Genomic DNA, 25,736 nt, shown 5'->3' with positions numbered 1-25,736 from the left:
TAGGTTTTACTGTATATATTTAAGTAATTCCACATTTTCGTGGATAAGGATAATCCCGTCTTCATCGAAACGAAAGCGATGGAGCTGAATAAAGCTTTGATAATATATGAGTTGATAATAATTCAATCACACCTTATTTTTTAATCACGTATGAATGATGTTTATATCCTATTGGGCTATAATTTATCTTATATTAATAAGTTAACATGTTTGTTGCTCGAGGCTTCGATTGGGTTGTCTATTTCCTTGGTAACACTTCTAGCCTCCCCAGAAAAAATGATGATGGTCCCACCTCATTCCCCTACAAAGTTTTGAGAGGAACGGGTTATCTAATTGATAATAATTATATTACGGTATTTACATTATTCATCAACAAACCAGTAAGCAAATTAAATTGAAATGAAAACGGACTGGTTATTTCGCAGACATAGATTACTAATCGAAAGAACAATATAAGCCATTATCTGATCGTATTTATTCCATGGCATGTCGAGAGAATTTCTAACCCGGGAAGACCCTAGACCGATCGGGAATTGAACCCAATACCTATGTCAGTATTAGCCAAGAATTTACAAGGGAATTCCCGCTTTATCTGATACCCGGCCACGATGCTATCGTTTCCGAGTTCAAGCAGCTGAGAAAACCCAAGCCTAATTCTAGCCGATACTTCAGGCCCATTACTTATCCCAAGGCATGTCAAGAAAGTTTCCAACCCGAAAAAATCCTTGACCGATCAGGAATTGAACCCAATACCTATGTCAGTATTAGCCTTGAATTTACAAAGGAATTCCCGCTTCAACGGATACCCGACAACGGTCTGTTAATCGTTTTCGAGACCAGACAGCTGAGCAAACCTAAGCCTAATTCCAGCCGATACTTCAGGCCCTACATCCAACCTGGAGCATAAACGTATCAACCTGAAATCTGCAATGAGATCCGCCATAACACAGAAAAATCTCGTTATAATTATCTGTTGAAAAGATAAATTTACGAGTATTCCGGTTGAGCTATCCCTAGCTTCATTCCGTTTTCCACATTGAACTCCTTGGAATACTTTTATTTTATTCGCGAAAAACTACTTTTGCTTATGCTCGATCTCAAGTCTTTCTATGTGTGCCAACGCGCGCGGGCTCAAACTATTGCAGACTTCACAATTATTTTTCAAATTTAATTGAAGAATTGAATTGAAATAAAAACAAAACCAATCAATACCATCATCATCATAGTAAAAAAAAAAAAAATTAGTAAAAATTAAAAAAAAGCACACACTCACACACAAAAGACAATACATTATTTATTATATGAAATCATGATGATGGTCCCCTTACAAAAGTTTGAGCTGAACGAGCTCTTGTTGATAATGATATTTATATTGAAATTTACTATACTATACAACTAACCAGTTAGCATATCATAAAAAAAACACGGACTGGTTATAACACAGACATAGATTCCTAATCGAAAGAACTACTCGACGCATTTATTCCATGGTATGTCGAGAGAATTCCCAACACGGGAAGACCCTAGACCGATCGGGAATTGAATCCGATACCTATTACAATATTAGCCAAGAATTTACAAGGGAATTCCCGCTTTTTCAGATCCCCGGCCACGATGCTATCGTTTCCGAGTTCAAGCAGCTGAGCAAACCCAAGCCTAATTCTAGCCGATACTACAGGCCCATTACTTCTCCCAAGGCATGTCAAGGAAGTTTCCAACCCGAAAAAATCCTTGACCGATCAGGAATTGAACCCAATACCTATGTCAGTATTAGCCTTGAATTTACAAAAGAATTCCCGCTTCTTTGGATACCCGACAACGGTCTGTTAACCGTTTTCGAGACCAGACAACTGAGCAAACCTAAGCCTAATTCCAGCCGATACTTCAGGTCCTACATTCAACCTGGAGTATAAACGTATCAACCTGAATCTGCAATGAGATCTGCCACAACACAGAAAAATCTCGTTATAACTATCTGTTGAAAAGATGAAATTACGAGTATTCCTGTTGAGCTATCCCTAGCTTCACTCTGGTTTCCACATTGAACCCCTTGGAACGCTTTTATTTTATTCGAGATAAATTTGATTATGTTCAGTCTTATGCTTCTCTATGTGTGTGAACGCGCGCGGACTCAAACTATTGTTTAAAGTTAAATTTGTATGTTCGACTGTAGAGAAAAAAAAGTACGACTAAAGTTCCCCAAACGAATAACATACCATCATCATCATCATAGTCAAAAGATAAGAAACACAAATATCCGTTATAACTTCGTCATCTTACATGCTAACATTGATTAAAATTGATTCTATACTGGGTTAAAAATCCAAATCATACTTCAAAAATTCTGTACAGATACTACGGAACATTCGAAGACTTGTTGCTGTCTTTGCTTCATTTGGTAATGTATTGTAAAGCCGATATCCTTTGTAAAAAAGTGAATTTTGGGTACAGGACATTCGGAAGTTCATGGTTCTGAGGTCACTTGCTTGTCTTGTGTTATATCGGTGAATATCTCTCCCATACGTTATCGTGTTTTGTAGATAGTTCGGTGTCATACCGTTAGTCATCTTATATATGAACGTAAGCGTGCAGTACTTAATACGCTGACTCACTGACATCCATTGCAGGCATTCGTATTGCACAATTTGCATTCTTTGCATTTGCCTCTTATTTGCAAGAAATAGCACAGATGCACAATAATCAAAATGTGGAGCAATAAGTGATTTATAGATCGTGATTTTACTTTCAAAGGTCAAGAATCGATCAATTCTACAAAGCACTCCATATTTTTGAGCTGCTTTCTTTATAGTATAGTTTATATGCTCGTTGAAGTGCAGCGTTTCGTCAAGAATAACGCCAAGATATTTGATCGATGATGCTCTTTCCACCGTTTGCCCATCAATAGTTATATTAAGACCTTCGCTGTCAAGATTTCGTGTGGATACTACCATGTACTTCGTTTTGTTTATGTTTAACTTAAGTTTCTTCCATGTCAACCATTCGTCTAAGTTTAGCAGTTCATGGTTCATCTTTATGTAGCAATCTTGCAATGTGTCAGCTACAACGAATATAACAGTGTCGTCAGCAAACAAGTTTACGTCACTGCCATTCAACACCTGTTTAATGTCATTGATATAAAGCAAGAAGAGCAGCGGCCCCAGAACACTTCCTTGAGGCACACCCAGATTCACTGGTACCGCCGATGATTTACTATCCCTATAAATAGTGATTTGTGTTCGCCCTTCCAGGTAACTCCCAAACCAGTTCAATACAGGTCCAGTTACATTATAATTGGAAAGCAAGTTTAGTAACTTATGTCGATCTATTGTTTCAAAAGCTCGTTTCAAATCAATGAAAACACCCAGTACTACTTTCTCCGCCTCTATAGCCTGTTTCCACTTCAAGAGCAACAAATTGAGAGCCGTTTCACAAGAGTGATTTTTTCTAAACCCTGACTGTTCATCTACCAGTATCCCATTTTCCGTTATATGTTCCAATAATTGATCTTTGACAACAATTTCTAGAATCTTTTCGTACAGTGGTAACATATTAACTGGCCTACGGTCTTCTGGTTTGGATGATTTTGGATTTTTTGGAATCGGTATGACAACAGATTTTTTCCAACTATATGGGCATTCACCACGAAGTATTGACTCATTTACTATATATAGTAGATTTTCTTTGATTAAATCAAATGCATCTACTAATACTGTTTTATTGATATCATCAACACCTGAACAGTTTCTTAAATCCATTACTACCTTCCTCAGTGTTTCCATGCTGATGGTTCTGAAGCATCTCAATTCTGAAGACAGACTTGGAAAAGCAAAATAAAGACGATTCGTAGGAGATACAATACCATTGTGGATTTCCTCCACACCTGACGTGAAAAATTTGTTTAGCTTTTCTGCTGTTACGAAGTCACTTTCCTTATTACCGTCAAATTCAATGTCGATATCTCTTGTATATGTTGCAACCAAACATCTTCCAGAAATTCTAGGAAATCCTTGTCGCTACTACTCGGGGAATGGTATATTCCAGCACAGATTCCAGATATTTTCGAACTTCTAATTTCTACAGCTAGAAACCAGTTGTCCATGTATGTATCATTGTAAATTTCTTTAAACTTCAAAAGGCCGGAAATGTACATAGATACGCCTCCAGTATGCACAGACCTCGACAAGCAATTTACCATTGTGTACCCAGTTACATTGAATTCATTTAGATCAATTGATTCCGTCAAATGTGTTTCAACCATTATTAATATTTTCGGTTTTTTGCTAGATTTCATATTTCATCGAAATGAGTGCGTAATCCTGCCACATTTAAATAAATAATATCATATCCTTGATATGCTCCTTTCATGGATGGCTAGATGGAGAAGTCTACCTGTTCCTTCTTCCTCTCGTAGTTGCGAAGGAATATGGGGTAGTTGGGACTCCAAGCAAAATGTTTAGTATCTATGTCCATTCTTCGTTCCTTTTTAATTTTTGTACAATTCGAGCATTGAATTTCTTGAGAGTTACAATCTTTAAATTGGTGATTTTTACCGCATTTCGGACATACACTAACTTCTGATTTGCAATCGACAATCTTATGACCATATTCGCAGCATTTAAAACATCTCAGAATCTTCAACCCATCGATTACCCGACATTTTTCGAAGCCACAGAATAATGATTTGGCTTCCATCATTTTAATATACGTGTCTCCATCGACTTCTACAATCGCACTATATTTATTGTATTTCAAAGAAAAGAAAGAAGGATTCGCGCACAGTACAGTAATCAGTTTTCAATTTGCTGCCTTGCCTTGACCATCAACTGAATTTGACGATCAAGGGTTCCAATGAGGCGCTTGGTTTGTGATTTGCGGACAGTCGTAAAAGTTTCCTCTTGTACTTATTAATCACCACAGTTCTTATAGAACAACTCAAGAGTTTTGTCAGTGTCCGAGTTAACCCTTTGCGGTCGTATTAAATTTGGACATGGGCGTCATATTGTTTTTCCTTGAAAAAGCAGTGATACATGCAATAAACATTTTTGTATTTTTTGTAAACTATATATATATATATATATATATATATATATATATATATATATATATATATATATATATATATATATATATATATATATATATATATATATATATATATATATATATATATATATATATATATATATATATATATATATATATATATATATATATATATATATATGTATTAACCTCACAATGTATTTTAAATTTTAATTTTTATATATATATATTTTTTTAATATTTATATGTAAATTATTTTTTATATAAAAAATATTTTGTCGCTTGAGACATTTATGCGATTATTCAAATAACATGTGAAATTTAGTTCTGATACTTATGAACAATCTTTTCCATCATACCAAAGTGTTACTATGGCTAAATTCTGCTGTTATGATGTTTGTCCCACATTCCTATGCATTCTAAGCACTGTGCGTTGTCTTGCGTGGGTGACTACTTTGTTTGATACTTACTAAGTACCGTTATAATTTTTTTAGGTGACTATGTGTAATTATTTTACTTTTCTCCTCCTGCGTGATGAATATCTCGGGGCACCGTTAAAATATATCAAGAAGAACTGTTTACAAACAACAAAACGCTGTCAAAATCTTGCACTCATCTCAATGAATCCCACTTCCAGCTATCGCCTCTAAATTGATTGAAACCAATTTACGAAATCTCACATGAAAGATGTAGAAAATTATTATCCAAACCCGTATCGAGAGGAAATTATTTTTTAAAAGCATGTTACATACAGTGTCGGACAAAACATTAAGATCACTGCTCAAGCGAAAAAGAAAGGAACAAAACTTTGAGAAAAAAATAATCCAATCAAGTGCTTCAATCCGTTTATAATAATTTGTTTGCATTGTTCGAAGAAATTTATGACATCTGTCTGTCGTTCTATGCATAGTTGTCACATGTTACTTTTGGACAATTTACACCTTTCTTCATAAAACAATATTTTTATGCCTAATATTCCAGAAAACCACGAAAAACCTTATTGTTTGTTCCCAGCTTTTGCAAAAAAACAACATCAATCTCAATTGTCCCATGTTGGTATTCTAAGCATAGCTGTCCCACCATGTGTTTTTGTATGTATAATAAATGAATCGGTTCAAGTGCATAAATTTTATGTCATTGTTTCAGCAGGGCTAATGCACTGATTTATGGTTTGAAAGAACGAAATAATTCTCAAACAAATAAAAAAAAGTTCCACAGAACACGTGTAGGGGAACCGCGGGTAATACGGACAATGGGGGTAAAATGGACAGGTGGTTGATTTGTATAGTTACATTTTGAATTTCAAATTTCTGTTAATGAGAACACCTTCTACATGTTATTCTATTATATTTAAGCCACCTTATGGCAATGAATACTAATCAAAAGTAAAACAGGGAAACAAAAACCGAAAATCATACATGTTTCCGCGTGTGGATGTAATTTTAGCTGCTTCGATATTAAGCATTTTGAGTGGTTTAATATCAAAATTCAATTTGTTATATTTCGGTTTGCGAGTTAACAGAGAAGCGATATAAGGTTTGTACGGAAAAGTAAATTAAATTTTGAGTGCAAAATTCAAATCATTGAAATAATTGTACTGGTGGGGTAAAACGGACAGTTGCCAGTAGGAGTGAGATGGACTGTGAAAAGTCTGTTTAATCTGTTTAATCTATTCCTGCCCCGCGTCTATAAATGGAAATCAAATCGCCAAATAAGGACTGTTTAGAAGCTGACTGGAATCAAATACAAAATAGATGAGGGTCTGTTCGTTTATACTGCTGAAAGCACGATATCACTTCTAGGTGGATTAATTCGATTTCATTTAATCATCATTTAACGGACAGACCTTGGTTGAATACAATTATTCCTCTCGCGATCGATAAACCTCTTCTTCTTCTTGAATGGCGTTAACGTTCCCTGTGGAACTTTTGCCGTCTCAACGTATGCATTAACTAGCGTCATTTATTAATACTTAGTTGAGATTTCTTAAGCCAAATAACACGAGGGGCAAGCTCTTGAATACGCGTGACCACAGTGCAAGTCGAAGGAAATTTCTTTGACGAAAAATCCCTCCGGCCAGAACGGGAATCGAACCCGAACACCCGGCATGATAATGTGAGACGCTAACCACTCGGCCACGGGTGCACTCGATGAACCTCTACGCTTCATATATTACAAAGCTGTCCATGTTACCCGCATCGAAAACTTGTACTTTTCGGTTTGTTTTAATTTCTGTAAAAAAACATTGAAAAACGCTTTTTTGTAAAATATTTGACCAACTAGGTAGAAAAACAGTATATTGAATCGCAAGAAACTGCATCAAAGTTTTGGGAAACATTAGTTTCCAAAGAAATAATTGAAGTTCTTCTTAACATGTTCGTTTTACCCCCACCTTCCTTACATCTTGTTAGCGAATGGCAAAAACAATGAGATTTTTATTCTGTAAAGGTGTTTCAGATCACTCTCTTCTTCAGAAAACGATGTTTTCATGCATAATTTTTCGGAAAAGTACCAAAAAACTCATTGTTTGCTCCCAGTACTTCAAAAAACAACATGTACTTCAAATTGTCCCATGTTGTTATTCTAGGGATAACTGTCCCACCATTTTTTTTTTTTTTTTGGAACCATAATCAAGCTTGATTGATTCAAGTGAGGGTAATTCTTCGCATTTCATTAAACAATAGTTTACTGCATATAAAAATCCGGTCTATTGCCAAACTGAAATCCTTAAAGCTTCTGGTAGACGAATATGCTAGAAAACTTTGATTGTGTTTTTCTCAGTTGCTGATTTTGGAACATGGAACAACTATGCGCAGAACGGCAGTGTAGTTAAAACAATAGTCAATCATTAAAAAAATGCGTTCGAAGCATACTTAACAATTAAAATGACGCAACAAAATTCAGAACCAGTTCCTCGTTCCGGCTGTTTCTAGTGTTGTTTCGACCGATTTTTGAAGAAAATTGATTGTTTCGCGGTGGTACTTTGTGGTTTTAGGATCCTGGTAAGTATTTAATAAGAAGTATGTAAGCTATAAATTCTCGAATTCTGGTTGCAGTCAACAAAAAAATCCGACTATTGTTCATGCAGGATAACAATTCGAAGCACACCGCCCAGACCGTCAAAAAGAGGTTCCAGGATAACAAAGTCGTGTGGCCAGCGCTGTCACCGCATCTAAACCCTATAGAGAACCTATTTAGTTGTTAAGTATGCTTAAAACGCATTTTTTTTAATGAATGAGTATTGTTTCAACTACAGATGTTATAAATTCCTTCGAATAGCTGGATTGTGGTCTCAATGTTTTGTCCGACACTGTAAGTTGAACTTGCATAGTAAGCCCTGAGTTCTGAACTCACGATGGGTCGCTTAACAAATTAACTACGAAGACTCTCTCGAGCAATGTTAGTAAAGAAATCATAGAATAGAAAACTACCACGACTTCCAATGAACACGTTACACGTTACAGATCCCGAATGAATGGCCACTAAAACGAAAATTATCTTGTGTGATTTTGACAATTTGGATGTCATCTAGACACTCAATGCAGATTGCGCCATAAGGATTTTGAATTAAAAATATTTCCAATACGTTGGTGAATTCTTACCCGAAATATGGGACGGAATACGGCCTCTGATAATTCACCGAAAGTTGACGGATAAGTTTTTTACTGCGTTAGAACATACCTCGTGGGCAAAAAAGCACGTTCAAGACAAACGGGTACGGCTCGGGACGCCCGTATAAAAAATGATAATGATAAGAGTGCGGATCGGGACGACTACGCAGAATAAGTACGGTTGGGCACGACCGTGTGGAGAACAGAACTTGACTCGATATTTTTTTAGTTCAACGTCATCAATTAGCTCAATCATCCCAAAGAGGCTCAAATGTTTTCTGTGAAGGAAAATACACTGAACCAAAGCCACAAGCATTTGTTCTTTTCGTTTTTTTATTCAATTCTTTTCGGAGAAGAGAGAAGATGTGTGGCATGCTCGGTTTTGGCAACACGGGCATCGTCAGTTTAGTGATCAAGTGGGCTGGACACTCTGCACACTTTCCGCCATCTTTTCAGCAGGCAGTCATCGCTCGGCTTCGGGCGGTTTTCGATTATCCCGCGGACGCTCAGGGGCACACTGTATATACGTGATCTAGTAGGGAAAGAGGTTAAGGGGGTTTTCTAGTGTAGAGACACGAATTTCGGACGTTTTCCCGAGCTCCGTAAAAATAAAACGAGAAATATTTTTACTGTCCATTATATCATTATTCAACAATAAACCAAAAAATTAACGTAGAAAAAATATTCATAACTAGAATATATAAGAGCTGATGAAGTGAGAGGGTTAAAAAAAGTTGTGCCATGGCGTACACGATTCCAGCCCTTCTGGTCATCTTAAACAAAAAAAAATCGATTCTGCCGCTATCGCATGAACCTCGGACAAGTCAAAAACATATTTTTTGACCAAATTGCGGCCGTTTGAAAAACAAAATGCGGTTGAAAACGTTTTTCCTTACGTTTCCCGATTTTTAAAAAATAGTAAAATCTAAAAAATATCATTTTCAGTGGTTTATGCGACAGAGAGATGCCTGCAGATTGAATAAAATTCGGCATGAATCGGCTCATCGTGTAGTCCAGTTTGAAAAATAGTCCGAGAAAAACGCGTTTTAAGTTCATTGTTTTGGCCGTACCAGGTTAGATACCGCATCGCTAAAATGGCTCAAAATCGGTAGATAATGAGATTTTTCTCTCTGAATATGTTTGAATGCCTAAACTACAGAAATATGAAGGAAAAAAATGATTTTTTTTTTCAAATGTCTAGACTAGAATACTGCCTTAAACTGTTTAACTCAAATAGTGTTTGTACAAATTTCAAACCAAATTTTATCTGTGTCAGATAAAGATAAAAGTGTCAAATATTTGACCCCCACACAGTGTGCCTTAAGGTTCTCATGTTGTCGTTGTCGTTAATCTTATCACAGAGAGTGACAACGAGCGAGAGTGTAAATAAAGTGAATAAAAATCGTTGCGCTGGATAGTGATTGCGTAACAAGACCATATACACGGTATATGACATTGCTCCCTTCGAGAGTCGACGCAGGTTCATCAGTGAGAAATTTCCACAGTAATTTACGTTTAATTCGACATTTTACTAATTGGACAGACCTGTAATGCGACACGTTTAATTGGACATTTTTACCTCTTATTGGACATTTTTGTAAACATAGAGTTCGGGGTCCAAATTATGGCACCACATTGAAAGTCGCCACCAGACGACGACACTGTACCACTCTCATCGGAAATGTCCAATTCCAGGTCAAAATCGCCTCCAATGTGACGCTGAGTGGTGCTTCGGCATGTCGCATTAAATGTAACAGCATATCCAAAACTTCTGCACCATGCATAGAATTTGTATATGTAATATTGTTATGTTTACTAATTATTCCTCTGAGTGTAATGGTTTTCCTGGGTGTAAGATTTTCTAAAAATTGGCTTAATACATATTTAGTGTGTATACACTTTCGCTGCAATCAGGGATGCCAGGTTGAAGATATTTAATTAGAAAAAACATTTACAGACTTTTAAAAACTGTGTATGACAAAACTGAAGACGTCATTGTTTCTTAATGGAAACGTGGAATTTTGTTTAGTTATCGGTATTGAATTACTGAACATGGTGACCTTTTTTAATGACCCTTTTTTAATAACAAAATAAATATGGCAAATATGTTAACCTAAGTGGTGCGGACTCAATCCACTTCATTTTCAAGCAAATTTATGGATTTTTTCAAGCGATTTCTTGCAATAAATTCTCAGACCACCAGAGATGCCAGATTAATAGATATGTTAGTAAATTTACAGACATATCTGTAAAATACTTTTTATTTTTGTTGCAGACTTTTTGGATACAACAATATTTCACAGGTTTTTGAAAAATGAGAGACTCTATTTATCACATCAAAGATATTTGACTCATCGTATTACATTTACCCATAGTTTTAATACATAAAAAGTTTTTATATTTAGTTTATATGAATACACATGACGTTAGACCTATTTTTTGAGTAATTCATAAACACTTTGTCGCCCGGCGTAACCACAGTCGTTATGTGCGCAAACTAGAGCCTAACTGCCGGTATCACCACAGTGATTACGTGCGCAAAATAGGTCGCATTGCAGTGATGTCGTGAGCATAGTATCGCTCAGTGGCCGATGACAGTACTTCAGTATCTTTTGCATTCTGTTGGTGTTTTGTTTGGTAACAATAAATTGTATACGTCAGTGTTTTTCATTATTTCATTTGCCCTGAAATCATTGCAGGCGAAACAGACACTACGATTCTTCACGATGAATGAAAAATTGCATTAAATGTATCTATACTATACTTCAAAATTTCATGACAGTGAGGGAACAGAGTCGAGAACTTATGAGAACTATCGATGAGATTGGTAAAACTTAACAGATTGTAATTTACCGAGAATATCAAGAACAGCCGACGACAAACCAAGTAAACCGAATTAGCGCTGCCGCCGCCAAGCGAATCATTTTTTAGCAAACGTACGGTGCAACATGTGCGTCGCTAATTTCCTAAAAAATGACTCTCCTAGAGGGGTATCCTTTGAGCAAACGACAGTGAGTTGATTCTCAAAGCCTTAACCCTTTCGTTACGGGCGTCGTCTATTGACGACAACCACGTGACGAGCTGTGTGTACGAGCGTCGTCTTTAGACGACATGAAATTCATACTGCTCTTCGATCACACCAGCGCGATGTGCATACTTTTCGGCGCAGTACTCCGTACAGGGGTAGCACTGCGGCGGAGCACACATTTTTGAGTAATATTAAGATTGACTACAGCCGAGCGAAAATGGAAACCCACGGAGTTTTATCCCAGTCCTTGAGCATCCCTTCAACCTCGCACTGTTAGCCTATATCTATCTATATAAATGAAAATGAAAGGCCAAATCTGTTCGTAAGCAAGCCTCGAAGAAGGGATGATCCGATTTTAGACTTCTTTATTTTGTTGTATTCGTCTCTTCCCGTAGATCAATATAGTGGAGAGCAAAATCGGAAAGTTTCCGGAAAACTCAGAAGGAATGTAGGAAAATTCGGAAAAATGAATTCTCATATGACCGAAAATTACATCATGATAAGCGCGTTTAGTCCATTCAATATTTGCGCTAGCGAAGGTGATCTTTGTTCGAAAGTGGAACTGGATTTTCAGGCAATACAACGCATTCCTATATCTTTTATCTATCTATATGAATAAAAATAGAAGGCTAAATGTGTTGCTTATCCGCAAATCCGATGAAGGAAAGGTCCTTTTTGAGCTGTCTTCATTTTATTGTATTTGTGGTATTCTGCCCACAGAACAATGTTATGATGAGGAAAAGTTTCGAAATTCGTTCTATAGAATTCATATCAAAACAATAATGATATGACATATACTACATTTACTAGCTGACCCGGGACGAAGTTCGCTGGGTGAGCTAGTATGTGTATATACAGTTATTCACATTTAATGCGACATGCCGAGGCACCACTCAGTGTCGCATTGGAGGCTATTTTGACTTGTAATTAGACATTGGCGATGAGAGTGATACAGTGTCGACGCCTGGTTGGGACTTTCAATTTGGGACCATAATTTAGGCCCCGAACTTGATGTTTACAAAAACGTCCAATTAAAGGTAAAAATGCCCAATTAAACGTGTCGCATTACAGGTCTGTCAGCCATTTCATGCCAATAAAGTGGTTCTCAAGAGGAAAAATGATTTTTCGGACCACCGGTTAACTTTAAAAAATCATATCTCAATAACGAAAAAAAGCATCTCTGAAATCGAGATATGTTATGTATAACAAGCTTTCAAGAAAAGTATAAAAAAAATATAGCGCCCTCTAGTTCAAAATAATAAAAAAATACAATCGATAAGTACAAAAACAAAATCCTTTTTTTCCTTACAATTTCAATATATTATATTTTAATGAAAAGCTAGCTCATTGGCTTCAATTAGATATGTCGATAATCTAAATCGGTTCAATGATTCAAAAGTTATGATTTTTTGAAAAAAGTCAGTTTTGGGTAAAACTGGGGAAAAATGATTTTTCGGACCACCCTAAAATGGAAATGGTCACCCTAACGAAAAAAAAGGGTTTAATGTTTTGCAATAAAGAACAAAACTACCACTTTTCATTGAAATCTGAGAACCACTATATCGGTTTGGCATGGAATGGCTGTATATATAAAAGATGTACATATACAAAATATACAATAATATACAAAAGACAATCTAGCGTGCATCGCGATGTACAAAGTATCAATGAATCTGGAAAAATTAACATTAAAAGAGATTTCTACAGATTCGCACGCTTTTACAGACATTTCCACATTTTTAACAGACTTTCTCATATGTTTACAGCCTTTTTTTAAAAATCATCTGGCAACTCTTCTTTCCACTTTTCATCGAATGTTTTCAAATCACAGGAGTAAACATTTACGTGACTGTGACTTCGTTTGTTTTTATTTCGTTCGGAGAAAAATTATATCAGGGAAAGTGGACATTAAAAATGCGTTGCTCAGTGAAAGGCTGCCCGAATACGAGTGAAAATGTTCGCGTTAGCTCTTATAGCTTCGGAAACGTATTTACAGACGCACTGGGTTGATTTTTGCGGAGACGACAAACTAGTTCCGAATAAGGATTCGCGTATCAGTGGAGTAAGTACGATGTTTGAATTATTGGAAACCAAAAGTGTAGCAAACCTTTCATACACATTTTCAAGATTATTTTGATAGCGTCTTAATGCAGTGGACTGTGAAAACTGCTACTTAATCCCGCTGCGAGATACCAAAGCAGCCTTTATGCGGATTGCCCAACGTGAGAACCCAAAATCCCCCCGTGGGCGCGATGCAGACTGCCTTCATTGCAGTGATGCAGCGGGGATTTTCCATTCGCATGGAAATTCACATCACTGTAGCAGATTGAGGGACTCGTTTCATCGGAGACAAAATACAACACACACTTAAACTACTATAACTATGTACATTGTATTTTACTTAATACTATAGAAATATACATGAAATTATACAAGCACTTAAATTTCTTCTTAAATTCTGCTTCAAATTTGCTGCTGTTGCGTACACTCTGTCTTTAATCGAACTGGTGTGCTGTCCTTGTACAGCAAAAACTATCATCCAATCCGTTGGCGGAGCATGTTGGAGTGAACTAAGCGTTATTTGTAGTTTGTTGATATTCGGTCAAGTTCTGATACCTTGCAATATGAGATTCTCTTTCAGAGATGCAATGGCCAATTAAACAATTGACGGAAAAATGAAGTTCGTTCATTTTATAAGTTTAATTATTTTTGCATTTGATAACAATACCTTTTTTATAGTGTTGATTATCATAAGAAAAATAACACTCCTGATCGTTGGATCTCTTTTGACATTTCAATTGGATCTTTTTTGACAGCCGTTTTGATTCAGTCCGCACTACCTAGATGTTAACATACTCTTTCGTGCCGTGTGATGATACTCAAAAAAAAATACCTGGCATCCCTGGCTGCAACATGCTGCGCATACGAGAGAAACGTCAAACTTTGGTCAGATATTGTGCGTGTTTTTCGTTCGGCTGTTTGAAAATCTAGTGAATTTGCATTTAAAATACTTAAAATAGTAAAACATCATAGTTAGAAACTATCTGGCTTGTGTGTTCTTGCTTGCTATTATGTGCCAAGAACGCTGGGCTTTAGTTTCTACATGATACAAGTCAGCAAAAAACAATCCTGGAGTGTTCGAGCAAATGCTGATAGCCCAAAGTCTCTGAGCTACGAAGGAACAATTCAAGATTTTCTACCTCTTGCCTATGTGATCCTACTCAGTTATTATTTTGCTATTCGCGCACTTAAACTCTCTGGCGAGATAGCAGCCAAAATGCAAAATTGGGTTTGATCAACATTGGACGGCCTGGTAGAAAATTGAAGGCAACAAAAAAAGCAAAAGCGTTTATTTAGTTAGATTTAGTGATATTCCGATCTGGTGGGGTGAGAAATCAAGTAACAATCGGGAAAATGGATCCTCCTATTCCGAAACCGCCTTCCTCTGACGGGCAAATGTGTTTACAACCTCCCCCGCCACCCGCAATGAGTGATCAATCGGAAAGCGAATGTTCTCAATCCGTGATGCGCAGGCGTTCGGTTGAACAAATGTGTCCTTTCGCTAAACGAATGAAGATGAACAATTTCTGCGATGATAATTATGATGAGGGTGGTAATAGCGCGGACGAGGAGCCAGACCGGAATGATGCAGATGACGACTGTCCGAAAGGAATTCCTACCCTGCGGGAAGCTATGAACAATAATTTGCGGCAGTTTCAGGTGCTCGATGAAGTCCAGGGAGACATGTCGGATGAAGAGAACGGAGGCAAGCAAAATGTTATTCAATTTTATTGTTGAAAGATTATCACATGCTTTTTTTGTTTTCCAATTGAAGGAAATGCAGATGATGATGGCAACGACAATAGCTCCGAGGGGTCGGAACTCGACTATGACGAGCTTGAGAATTTGCTCGATGAGGGACTTCCAGAGGGAATGAGAGAAAGTGGTCCGAAAACAAAAGCATACGAGGAACGTTTCAAAGAGGTTTTGGAGGAAAAGGGACGCAATCACTTTGAGGTTCTCCCGGAAGGATGGGTCCAAGCTACTCATATCAGTGGAATGCCGATATTTCTGCACACCGCTTCGAGAGTTTGCACTGCGTCAAGACCATATTTTTTGGGTCCGGGAAGTGTGCGGGTGGGTATCAATATTCAAGTTTTAGTTTTCTTTATCTTTTACGTAATATTTACTATACTTTATTAGAAACACGAAATTCCACTCAGCGCTATACCTTGTATGAACTACCGTAAGGCTTTGGAGAAAGAAGACGAAATTCGTAAAGAAATTGAGGCTAATGCTGCGGCAGCCGAGGAAGCCAAAGGCGAAGAAAGTGCCAATAATCAAAACGCACAGAAGCTGCAAAAGCAGATGCATAATCCACAGCTCAGCAAATTGATTGCAAGTGCCATAACACCCTCTGAAGCACAAGCCAATGCTAAGATGCTTCCGTTGAAAGTAACTGCCAGAATCGAAACTGTCAATGAAAATTTGAAGGCTCAATCGCTCACAGCCGATGCATTCCAAGAGTATTGTAAAAAGCTTTTTAAGTTCAAAACAATCCGTGTTATGCGCTTCAAATCGTGGGCTGCGCGAAGGAAGTTAACGAAACACAGGAAGCATATGAAGAATTTACAGCGTCCAACGCTGCCGGACGGAACGAAACTGATAACATTTCCGGTATTGCACAATGAAGGCGATAAAGGCAATGGTCATACGCGCCCGAAAAAAGAATGGATTATGAATCCGAACGGGAAAAGTTACGTTTGCATTCTCCATGAGTATGTCCAGCATGCACTGAGGAAGCAACCGAGTTATGAATTTAAAGAGCTTGAGAATGCGGCCACCCCATATTCCGCTACCGTATCTATCAATGATCTCAAGTATGGGACAGGGTATGGAACGAGTAAAAAGCAAGCCAAAAGCGAGGCAGCGAGAGAGACGCTCGAAATTTTGATCCCCGATATGAAAGATAAGATCACCAGCAAGGATGCCAAGAAGGATCAAAACGGTTCTACGGAGACACAGACTGAAGCACGGAATTTATCGGTATTCGATGAGATCAAAATCGAAGACCCAAGGGTGGCAGAATTCTGTGCCAAAACAACCGAGCCATCCCCGCATACCATCCTACAAACGTGTCTGCAGCGAAATTTTGGACTCGGCGACGTCCAGATTCAGTACGACGTTAAGGCCGGAAAGCATCGGAAAAATGAGTTCACCATGACGGTGGGGAAACACACGGCGACCGTGGTGTGCAAAAACAAGCGGGATGGAAAACAGCGAGCGTCGCAGGCAATTCTACAGGTAAGCCGTTTTGTTCTTGTGTGAATGTTTAGTGTGAATACGTTGGTAGAAAATGTAATGGACGAATTTCATGCCAACTCGACTGGCCGTTGGCAGCACCATCTCAGATAGCAGCGAAACGTTGTGGGTATAAGCGCTTAGGTCTTCTAAGCAACTTTGCATACTTGAAATATTCAAAGAAGAATTAGACTACTTTTTAAAAATGGCAAAACAAATTTCTTCATTTTTTTTATAAGGAAAAAAAATATGACTCAAAAACTAAAATACCTACGAAATTTGGGTCAAAGGATAAAATGTAGAAAATTGTTTAAATTTTTCATACAAATGTTACAAATTGAACATCAATAGTAATTTTTCCAAGAAGAACATAAAGAAGTTGATGTTCGAAAAATGTTTCTACCTGTAAAAGTACCCATCTTCAAAATTGCTTGATATTTTCCAATGAAAACATGAATAATTCTCTACATTTCATTCTTCAACCAACGTTTTGTAGATGTTATCGTTTTTAAAGTAAGATTCTTCGAAAAAAAAGTGGAAAAAACTCAAAATTTCGAGTAGTTTCTCACACAAAATCTATCAGACCTACAAAATTTTAATTGCAACCATCGACTCCACATTTCGCGCTAGTGATTTTGAATAAATATTTAGCGTCGCTCGTTCGTATACTTCACCATGATGAAAATGTTGATTTTGACTAACGTTTTGACATAGACAGATCATTAAAATATTTTTAGGGTTCGTTCACACGAAGACACAAAACTGTCAAGTCGCTAATGGATGATCCTTTGTCATTTCTCTTGTTGAGATCGTGACGCTCACAGCTAGCACTGTCAGGTCGAGCCAAAGGTTCTCAGCATAGTTGCCAGTCGATCTGTTGTCTACAAAATCTCCCTCTTCAATAGGGATGGTACGGGTCAAACCACTGGGGTCTTCAGATCCTCGAAGACCGCCGAGAAAGAGGTACCATCGGTTGAGTCTCAATCGCCGGTCCATAGTCGTTGTATTTCGTTGATGATGTTGACGATGAGGACAAAGGAGCAGGACCATTACATGTCGCCTCCATTGGAATCAAGTTCTGCGGAGTCGAGGAAACGCGCTCCGCTGGTAGCTTTTGTAGCGTTCGTTCGCATTTCGACAGTCCCGTTGCAGAACATGAATGCTGTGTTGAAACATGCTGCCGATTTATGTTTCAGGTGTTGGGTTTACTGTTTTTTTTTTCAGATGCCATGCTTCCAGCAACACGTTCAGTGGTAGTGACGGCTCTGGAAGCGAATCTGGCCGTTTCGTCGACAGTGGGTTTACGGTTCGGCTACGCAGTTGATTTAGATTGGAGCGAAGCATATAATATGTATCTTCCCTCTAGAATTTTCTTTATGGTCCGTTTGAATATGTCAACAAAACTCTACGCTTTCAGATTTGCTAGAGGATGGAACGGAGCTGTCGTATGTTATTCGATGCCAAACTGGAAAAATCGGTGCTTGTGAACTGTGTTCCTTTGTAGGTAGCCAGTATTTCTGGCATTCCAAGGGAAGCGAAAATGCCCCGGAGAATGTCAATCGTTGCAGTAGAAGTTATGCGACTAGTTCTAATAATTTCTGGGCACTTACAAAATGCGTCTATAGCAAGGGAGTAATAGTCTCCTTAAATTGGTTTTGCGTAGTCCACGTGAACCCGCTGCCAGGGTTTTGATGTTGCGGTCATGGAACTGGAGTGGAGTGGAGCTGATTTGGCTAAGGATGCGCAGTCCAACGTATCCAACGGTATCATTATCCAAGTAGGGCCAATAAACGTAGCTTTCAACCTCTCCATGTCAGGGTGATCTTGATTTAGCTGAGCGAGACATCGCTTCTGGTGCTGAGATGGAATCTCACGCCTGTCCATCCACTACTTTAAGCGAATCCTGGCTGTTCTGAGAATGCTTTAGTTCAGGATCGTCGAGCTTCGCCAATCGTTCGTCAGATATCGGCAAACATTGCGAAGCGTTGCGTCTGATCACTCTGAACTACAACTTCAAAACTCTTCAAAACTGAGAGGCAACGCACTGATTGAATCCAATTCTACGGATTCACATCTTCAATTATGACACTGGCAATGACGTTGTCCTCTATGGTATGAGCAATTCCAAATGAAATCGACAAATGACAAAACTGAGTATTTTTGATTCGAATGAAAGTGTGTATTCCGTTTGGGTTAGAGGAAATATGAGTTTTCCACAGCAATTGGGAATTTTTTGACTCAAGCGTAACTTTTTAAAAGGGCGTATCGATTTGAGTAAGAGAAATCTTTGATAATTTATATCTCAAAAACTATGAGTCGTACCGAAAAAGTGTGTAGTAGAGTTATTGATGGTTTTTTTTAAATTTAAATCGTTTATTTTTACAGGCTCAGTTACATAGGTTTAAAGGAGCCGAACTCCTTACTGTATTGTTACTAGTATATATACATTTTTCCTTAATTCTAATGTTAATAATATAGGAAACCGGTTACTCGCGATCGACTCGAGTTTAGAAGGGTGACATATTTTCTTCAGGAAAAGGAGGGGATATGAGGATATGTTGACAATGATCACACTCACACTCTCAATCACACTCAATTCTTAAACCTATCTTATATCTAATATGTATTTACATTTCATCTCATTCTTAAGAAGGGATCCGATCTCTCACAAAGGAAAAGGAAAAGGAAAAACTAAGGGTATAAGGACAATCACACACGAAGATCGATAGATTTAAGGAATACATATATTTGGGACATGTAATCAAGGTCTAACCGAGCTAAAACGTCTCTCACCGGCATCATTGGCTGCCTTCCTCGGGCCCGAAGGGTGACTACTAAATTCGATCTGGCGACAAGATACAGCTCGCACGACCAAACAACGTGCTCGATGTCGTGGTAACCTTGGCCACAAACACAAAGATTGTTGTCGGCAAGATTAATACGAAAGAGTAGCGCATCTAACGAACAGTGATTGGACATGAGTCGGGAGAAGGTGCGAATAAAGTCCCGACTCAAGTCCAGACTTTTGAACCATGGTTTGAGGCTAACCTTAGGGATAATCGAGTGGAGCCACCGGCCCAATTCATCTTCGTTCCATTTGCGTTGCCAGTTAACTATGGCATTTTTGCGGACTAAAGAATAAAATTCATTGAAGGCGATTTGACGCTGATAAATATCGCCTTCAATTGCACCTACCTTTGCTAATGAGTCAGCCCTCTCATTACCCAGAATTGAGCAATGTGAAGGGACCCAGACAAAGGTAATGACATAACAGCGTCTGGATAAAGCACTCAAAATTTTTCGTATTCTCTCAAGGAAGTACGGCGAGTGTTTTTCCGGCCTCACTGAACGGATAGCTTCGACAGAGCTAAGACTATCCGTTACAATGTAATAGTGTTCAACAGGTCGTGAGGCGACGCTGTCCAGCGCCCAGTGTATCGCTGCCAATTCAGCAATATACACTGAGCAAGGATTCTGAAGACTGTGTGAGGTGCTAAAAAATTCGTTGAACACTCCAAATCCTGTGGACTCATTCATAGAGGACCCATCAGTAAAGTACATATTATCATTATGATATCCCCATACTTTGCATCGAAGATCGTTGGAACGATCCTCGATCGAAGATAATCTGATGTTCCATGGATATCCTGCTTCATGGACAGATCAAAATGCACAGAGGAATTGATGTAGTCAGGGAAACAAACACGGTTGGGAATATACGAAGAAGGGTCAACCTGCATGGAGATGAATTCATGATATGGACTCATGAACCCAGATTGAAAATTTAGCTCGATCAGCTGTTCAAAATTTTCCGATCACCAATGGGTTCATAACCTTACACCGGATGAGGAACCGAAGAGATTATAAATTGAAGCGATCTTTTAGTGGGAGTACGCCTGCCAAAACCTCGAAACTCATGGTATGCGTTGAGGGCATACATCCCAACGCAATACGGAGACAAAGATACTGAATTCGCTCGAGTTTAATGAGGTGTGTTTTGGCAGCTGATTGAAAACAGAAACTGCCATACTCCATCACTGAGAGAATAGTTGTTCGATACAACATTATAAGATCTTCTGGATGGGCTCCCCACCAGGTGCCGGTAATTGTACGGAGAAAGTTTATTCTTTGTTGACATTTTTTACTCAGATACCTAACATGGGCCCCCCAAGTACATTTAGAGTCGAACCAGACCCCAAGATACTTGAATGACATAGCATGAGTGATCGGTTGACCCAAAAGTGGAAGCTTTGGTTTTGCTGGTTTATGCTTCCTAGAAAAAACCACCATCTCTGTTTTCTCCGTGGAGAATTCGATCCCTAGCCCAATGGCCCAGGTTGAAAAATTGTTCAAAGTATCTTGTAAGGGTTCTTGCAGGTCGGATTCGTTTGATCCTACGACAGACACCACTCCATCATCTGCAAGTTGTCTTAGGCTGCAATTTTGTGTAAGGCAATTGTCAATGTCGCTTACGTAGAAGTTGTACAAAAGGGGGCTTAAACATGAGCCCTGGGGGAGGCCCATGTAAGAGAACCGACTTACTGCCGAATCTCCGTGAGAAAAGTTCAAATGTTTCTCACAAAGCAAGTTATATAACATATTATTCAATAGAGGCGGCAGACCCCAAGATTGTAATTTGTCTGACAAAACCTCTATTGAAACAGAATCAAAGGCCCCCTTTATGTCCAAGAATACTGAAGCCATTTGTTTTTTTTCGGCGTAAGCCATTTGAATTTCTGAAGAAAGCAACTCAAGACAATCATTCGTCCCCTTGCCCCTGCGGAACCCATATTGTGTATCTGAGAGTAGGCCATTCGTTTCAACCCATCGATCAAGGCGAAACAAGATAATTTTCTCCAACAATTTCCGTATACAAGACAGCATTGCTATTGGGCGGTACGAATTGAAGTCGGACGCGGGTTTTCCGGGTTTTTGAATAGCTATAACTCTTACTTGTCTCCAATCATCTGGAACAATATTATGCTCCAGAAACCGATTGAATAAGTTCAACAAGTGATGTTTCGCCACATCAGGGAGATTTTTCAGCAAGTTGAACTTAATTCTATCCGATCCCGGAGCAGAATTGTTACATGAAAGGAGAGCAAGAGAGAATTCTACCATCGAAAACTCGGAATCAAGATCGCACCTATCTTGTGGTATATCTCGAATAATTCTTTGCACTGGAGCGGAGTCGGGACAAACCCTTCGTGCAAAATTAAAAATCCATCGATGTGAATATTCCTCGCTTTCATTGGATGAAGAGCGATTTCTCATGTTTCGAGCCACTTTCCATAATTTTTTCATTGACGTTTCTCGTGACAAACCTCCCACGAAATTTCGCCAATAAGCACGTTTTTTCCCTTTGATCAAGTTTTTAAATTGATTTTCAAGGTCCAAATACGTTTGAAAATTCTCAATGGTTCCGCGTTTCCGAAAAGCTTTAAATGCATTCGATTTATCTCCATAAAGCTTGGAACACTGGCCATCCCACCATGGATTGGGAGGCCTTCGACGAATAGTGGAACCTGGGATGGGTTTCGTTTGAGCGCGAACCGCGCTGTCATAGATCAAACGAGAAATGAAGTTATACTCCTCCAATGGAGGCAAACCATCTCTGGAATTGATGGCTAGAGCAATCGCGTCCGCATATTTTTTCCAGTCAATGTGTCTTGTGAGATCGTATGCAATGTTTATTGATTCAGAAGAATTCAACCCATTGGTGATAGAAATTTTGATTGGCAAGTGGTCACTACCGTTGTGATCCTGGATTACATTCCACTTGCAATCTAACGATAGTGAATTCGAACAAAGCGAGAGGTCAAGAGCACTTGGGTTAGCAGGAGGTTTAGGTACACGTGTTGTTTCCCCAGTGTTCAAAACGGTCATATTGAAGCTGTTACAAAGGTCATATATCAACGATGAACGATTATCGTCGTACTGTTCCCCCCAGGCAGTTCCGTGAGAGTTGAAGTCTCCCAAGATTAATCGTGGCTCAGGAAGGAGTGAGCACATGTCAACAGGTTGCTTGCGGCTAACCGCAGCTCTCGGAGGCCAATACAAGCTGACTATACAGAGGTCTTTGCCTCTGATGTTTGCATGACAAGCAACAGCTTCGATCCCTCCAATAGGTGGAAGGTCAATTCTAAAAAATGAGTGACACTTATTGATCCCCAATAGTACCCCTCCGTATCTGTCATCGCGGTCCAAGCGTATTATATTAAAATCGTGGGAAGAGAAATCATTTTGAGAAGAGAGCCAGGTTTCGGATAGAGCAAAAACATCACAATTGAGTTTATGAATTAGAAATTTGAATGTATCCAATTTAGGCATAAGACTACGACAATTCCACTGTAAAACAGTGATATCTCCGACCTCTCTATTTAAATTAGACATCAAGAGAGATAATCATTGCAAGGAGGGGCCATGTTTGCATCAATTGCTGCAAAATTGTCTTTAGTACTGGAAGCATTGCGGTGACAATGGTTCTGATGGAGTCGGAAACATTAAAACACGTGAAGATTTGATCCACAAGGTCAAACAACTTTATAAATCCCGATTGGGAAGTTGAACTTGACGGAAAAACAGGGACAGTTGGGGTTTTTGATGTCCCCTCGAGTGCTGGGTCGTTCGAAGGTGAACTATTACCACGGAGGCCAGGAGGGACCTGATTTTGCTTATCCGCTGCACTCGATTTTTGGGCAAGCTAACAGGGGGTATCACCGGAGGGACTTGTCCTTGAACTTTGGGAGTGGTCACATTTTTGCGCCGGGGATTCCCTTGAGAAATAAACGGCATGCCCCCGTTAGCTGTATCCGCTTCCATTTCGTCAACTGGCAACGTAGCGAAGACATTGTGTGTATTGATTGGTTGTTGTTCTTGAGCCAGTGGAGAAGCGCCCTTCAAAATTTCTGCGAAAGTGCGTTTAGAGCGTTCCCTCAAAGAGCGCTTCTGTTTTTCCCAGCGAGCCTTGTATGTTTCACAAGCTGAGAGCACGTGTGGGGATCCCCCGCAATATGGACACTTATGCTCAGTCGCACTGCAGGATTTCCCCTCATGTTGTTCTCCGCAAGTGGCACATCGTTCTTTATTGGCACAATAAGCAGCCGTGTGACCAACTGACTTACACTTTAGACAAGTCATTGGCTTTGGAATAAAAAGTCGCACGGCTAACCTCAATTTATCTACCATCACGTAGTCAGGGAGAGCTGAACCAGCGAAGGTGACTCGAAACGAATTGGACGGCGTAAATTTCTTTTCTTCTCCTTCATGGGAGACTGTTCCGAGCTGGCGGCAACCCAAGATCTTAACAGTCGTCGAGGGCAGGGCATTTTTGTTTATATATATACAAGATATAGGAATGCGTTATTCCGTCTGAAAATCCTAACATGGACATGGACTAACAACGCTTATTATGATGTAATTTTTGAACATGTGGGAATTCATTTTTCCGATTTTTCTCTCAACTATATTGATCTACGAGAAGAGACGAATACAACAAAATAAAGAAGGCTGAAATCGGACCATCCCTTCTTGTGCTTTTCCGCTCCCACAGATTCTACCATACATTTTTATTTATATAGATTGTACACTTGTTTCACTATTTGCACTGTTGGTGTCTCAGGCTAATTGCTGGATAAAGGGCCTGGCTGGGTAAGGGAGTAAAAAGTGCCCCCAAACTAAATCACTAGCTGTATGGCAAATATTGTAAAGGATATTAAATAAGAAATTTTGGCGGTTTATTTGAACCCCTATGTGGTTTGACGTAGGATCTATAGTGAAAAACGTACTTTTTCGTTTATTTCACGCCATCCTCAATAGCTCCGAGATAAAAATTTGAAAAAAATACTGAATGTGCATCTTACTACGGTGTATCAAGAAAAATTATCAAAAAAAAATTTCATCAAAAATTTTAGTACTAAAAAAATATTGAAATTTTGAAAAAAAAATTTTTTGGGATTTTGAAATTCAGTACTACTCTAATTCATATTTAAATGTGCTCTTACGGCTTTTCTAGATTGATAAATATCTTCAAGCTGTTTTTTTCAAATATCTAATAATAAAAATAAAATAATAAAAAAAATACACAGTACAAAAAAATGTTATAGATTTTCTGGAATTTCGATTCTTGGAAAAAAAACGGAAACCGCGGGCTTAACTGATTTTACATCTCATTACGACGAACAAAAACGTAAATGAACAAAGTCAGAATTACAGAATCGTTTGTTCCTTTGACCGAAAACATTTGGTAGTGCATGGGATAAAAAGTTGCAGATTTTTGTAAAATGCACTTAAAAAAATCAATTTGATCGACTCCATATGACCTAGATTGAGAAGAAAAGTTTTTCGCTTGCGTCCTAGTTTTAGACAAATGACCTGTTCAGCAGCCTAATTGTGTAAAAATGAATTAAAATTGCTGACTAGAGATAAACTTCTATGAATTTTAGTTCGTGACATGTTCTGTTTTTTTTAACGATGAATGTAATTGGAAATGTGTTATTATTTTCTGTATATCCTCTTTCAACGTTATTCGTTCACACATTCAATTTTGTACCATTTGAGTAACTGACTGTTATGCCTGATATGTGAACTTCCTATCTTCTTGGCTACTAATACAATCAAAGTTTAACACAACCTAAACCCGAGAATCTTCCCACCTTCTATTCTTCATCTCGCATAGTGGAGGCTATTCAGGCCAGTATGATAATGAATTAGAGCCCCCGCAGACTGCGAACTGACTTATCGACCGATAGTTC

General features: G+C 38.5%; 2 protein-coding genes and 1 long non-coding RNA gene across 4 annotated transcripts in view; 2 read left to right on the top strand and 1 right to left on the bottom strand.

The window, feature by feature from the left end:
* The window catches only part of LOC129773126 (fructose-bisphosphate aldolase-like), a 609,238-nt gene that overhangs the window by 423,023 nt on the left and 160,479 nt on the right, over positions 1 to 25,736 (bottom strand). The gene's annotated exons all lie outside the window — the stretch shown is intronic.
* LOC129773140 (uncharacterized) lies at positions 13,120 to 14,120 on the top strand. Its single transcript, XR_008742665.1, has 2 exons — positions 13,120 to 13,744; positions 13,810 to 14,120. It is a non-coding gene; the product is annotated as an uncharacterized LOC129773140 (long non-coding RNA).
* The window catches only part of LOC129773121 (microprocessor complex subunit DGCR8), a 12,246-nt gene continuing 1,135 nt past the window's right edge, over positions 14,626 to 25,736 (top strand). Inside the window, exons 1-3 of one of the 2 annotated variants that reach the window (XM_055776681.1) lie at positions 14,626 to 15,448; positions 15,527 to 15,819; positions 15,886 to 16,986. In XM_055776681.1, the coding sequence (XP_055632656.1) occupies positions 15,097 to 15,448; positions 15,527 to 15,819; positions 15,886 to 16,986 (1,746 nt within the window). In that variant the 5' untranslated portion in view covers positions 14,626 to 15,096. Of the gene's footprint in view, positions 15,449 to 15,517; positions 15,820 to 15,885; positions 16,987 to 25,736 lie in introns of both variants that reach the window. The other variant, XM_055776680.1, reaches the window with a different exon arrangement.

This window comes from Toxorhynchites rutilus, chromosome 3 (assembly GCF_029784135.1).
Source record: "Toxorhynchites rutilus septentrionalis strain SRP chromosome 3, ASM2978413v1, whole genome shotgun sequence".
NCBI classification, from domain to species: domain Eukaryota; kingdom Metazoa; phylum Arthropoda; class Insecta; order Diptera; family Culicidae; genus Toxorhynchites; species Toxorhynchites rutilus.
The sequence above is the reverse complement of the archived record's forward strand: the minus strand, read 5'-3'. Positions and strand labels throughout refer to the sequence as shown.